The sequence below is a fragment of the Triticum dicoccoides genome, chromosome 4B (genome assembly GCF_002162155.2).
Source record: "Triticum dicoccoides isolate Atlit2015 ecotype Zavitan chromosome 4B, WEW_v2.0, whole genome shotgun sequence".
Lineage (NCBI taxonomy): Eukaryota > Viridiplantae > Streptophyta > Magnoliopsida > Poales > Poaceae > Triticum > Triticum dicoccoides.
The window spans coordinates 617532071-617533854 of NC_041387.1; the positions used below are offsets into that span (position 1 = coordinate 617532071).

At 56.8% G+C, this 1784-nt stretch overlaps 1 protein-coding gene across 1 annotated transcript; it reads left to right on the forward strand.

The window, feature by feature from the left end:
• Positions 1-397: 397 nt before the first annotated feature.
• LOC119294042 (LOB domain-containing protein 29-like) lies at positions 398-1253 on the forward strand. The gene has a single exon (XM_037572322.1). It carries the CDS (start codon positions 457-459, stop codon positions 1018-1020), a length of 564 nt encoding a protein of 187 aa, XP_037428219.1. The 5' UTR covers positions 398-456; the 3' UTR covers positions 1021-1253.
• The last annotated feature ends 531 nt before the right edge of the window (positions 1254-1784 follow it).

The following is a 1784-nucleotide window of genomic DNA, read 5'->3' on the forward strand; positions in this document are numbered from 1 at the left end:
CTATAATTAGCTTTCCTCTTTCTAAGGCGATACAAGAATATATGGCGAGTTCGTCCATGATCAGTATTCATCTGATACCTGTTCTCTCTGCTCCTTGCGAAATGTGTGAGCCGTCAATCATGCAAATCAACAGTACGCAAGGCAGACATGTGCATTTCTCTCATTTTTCTTGGCACCAAGTTTAATCGCACTATTCAAGTAGCCGGTGTCCCCGAACCGCACACACGAGCCCCTCGCGCTCCTGTACATGATGCGCATTCTTCTCTGGCCCTGTCCCCTCGCAGCCCATGCCTTCGCGTCACCTCCTCTACTCTAGTCGACCTATAAAACTCCGGTCTCGTGCGTGTGCAGCTAACTGAAAGCGCCGTCTCCACAGGTCAGAGCTCTATCATAAGCTAGCTAGCCAGGCCAGGCGAGCGATCGGACGATCGGGCTACAATTTCGACTACGGCGACGATGGCCGGCGCGGGCGTGACGACGACGGGGTCGCCGTGCGGGGCGTGCAAGTTCCTGCGGCGCCGGTGCGCGGCGGAGTGCGTGTTCGCGCCCTACTTCTGCGCGGAGGACGGCGCGTCGCAGTTCGCGGCCATCCACAAGGTGTTCGGCGCCAGCAACGCGGCCAAGCTGCTGCAGCAGGTGGCGCCGGGGGACCGGAGCGAGGCCGCCGCCACGGTGACCTACGAGGCGCAGGCCAGGCTGCGCGACCCCGTCTACGGCTGCGTTGCCCACATCTTCGCGCTGCAGCAGCAGGTGGTGGCGCTGCAGGCGCAGGTGGCGCACGCCAGGACGCAGGCGCAGCTGGGGGCGGCGACGGCGATGCACCCGCTGCTCCAGCAGCAGCTGCAGCAGCAGGCGTGGCAGGTGGCGGCCGCCGCGGAGCAGCACGACCACCAGTCCATGACGTCCACGCAGAGCAGCTCCGGCTGCTACAGCGGCGCCCACCAGCGCTCCGACGGGTCCTCGCTGCACGGCGCCGAGATGTACTGCGGCTACGGCGAGCAGGAGGAAGGCAGTTACTGACCCCAGATGTTTGATTCACTCGTTCCTCGTACGTTCCCCTGAGAAAAAAGCTGAGAGATGTACCATGAAAAGTTTCTCCTTTGCAACGCGCGTTCGATTGAGTTGGTTGAGCTCTATCTTGCCGGCCTCGGCTGTGAAGGGATCGATCGGCCTTGTGTTGTTTGGGGCTCAAGACGAACCCATGATTTCCAACTTTCCAACTCGATCGGGCCTCGATTGTTACGTGTGAACTTGTTCGAAATTCCCTTTGTTACAGCGTGTTTGTCTGAATAACTGTAGAAGCTAATATGGCGTTCGACGAAATTTCAGCGTCCAGACATGTTTTGCTTGAGGTTATGCTTGTGCTGGAATTTTTTTTTTTTGAGGTTGCAGTGAAGTGACCACAGGTACACGGAAGGGCTTTTTGGGCTTCATTTCTGCCTAGAAGGCTCTAGTCCAGCAACATTAATGAAGATGGAACAGTCAGCCTCGTGCAGTAAACTCTACTCTTTTGCCTCAAAAAAAAAGTAAACTCTACTCTTTGTTCTCCTTTCAATTACAAAACAGTAAAACAAAGCTAGCTACGAGGCAGCACGGCAACTTGGCGTCGTCAACCGTCCGATCCAGCACATGAACCGTCCAGATCGTCACTTCGTCCCACGGAGACATTTAGTGCGTTTTAACCGTGTCGCGACCAACTAGACCCACGTAATCGGGCCGCTGCTCCGCAGACCGAGTCAGGGATCATCCCGTTCATTGGACCAACCAGCCCAAAAGCCCCGTAG

Coding starts and splice junctions, on each gene's coding strand:
- LOC119294042 (XM_037572322.1), top strand. CDS start 457: ATGGCCGGCGCGGGCGTGACGACGACGGGGTCGCCGTGCGGGGCGTGC.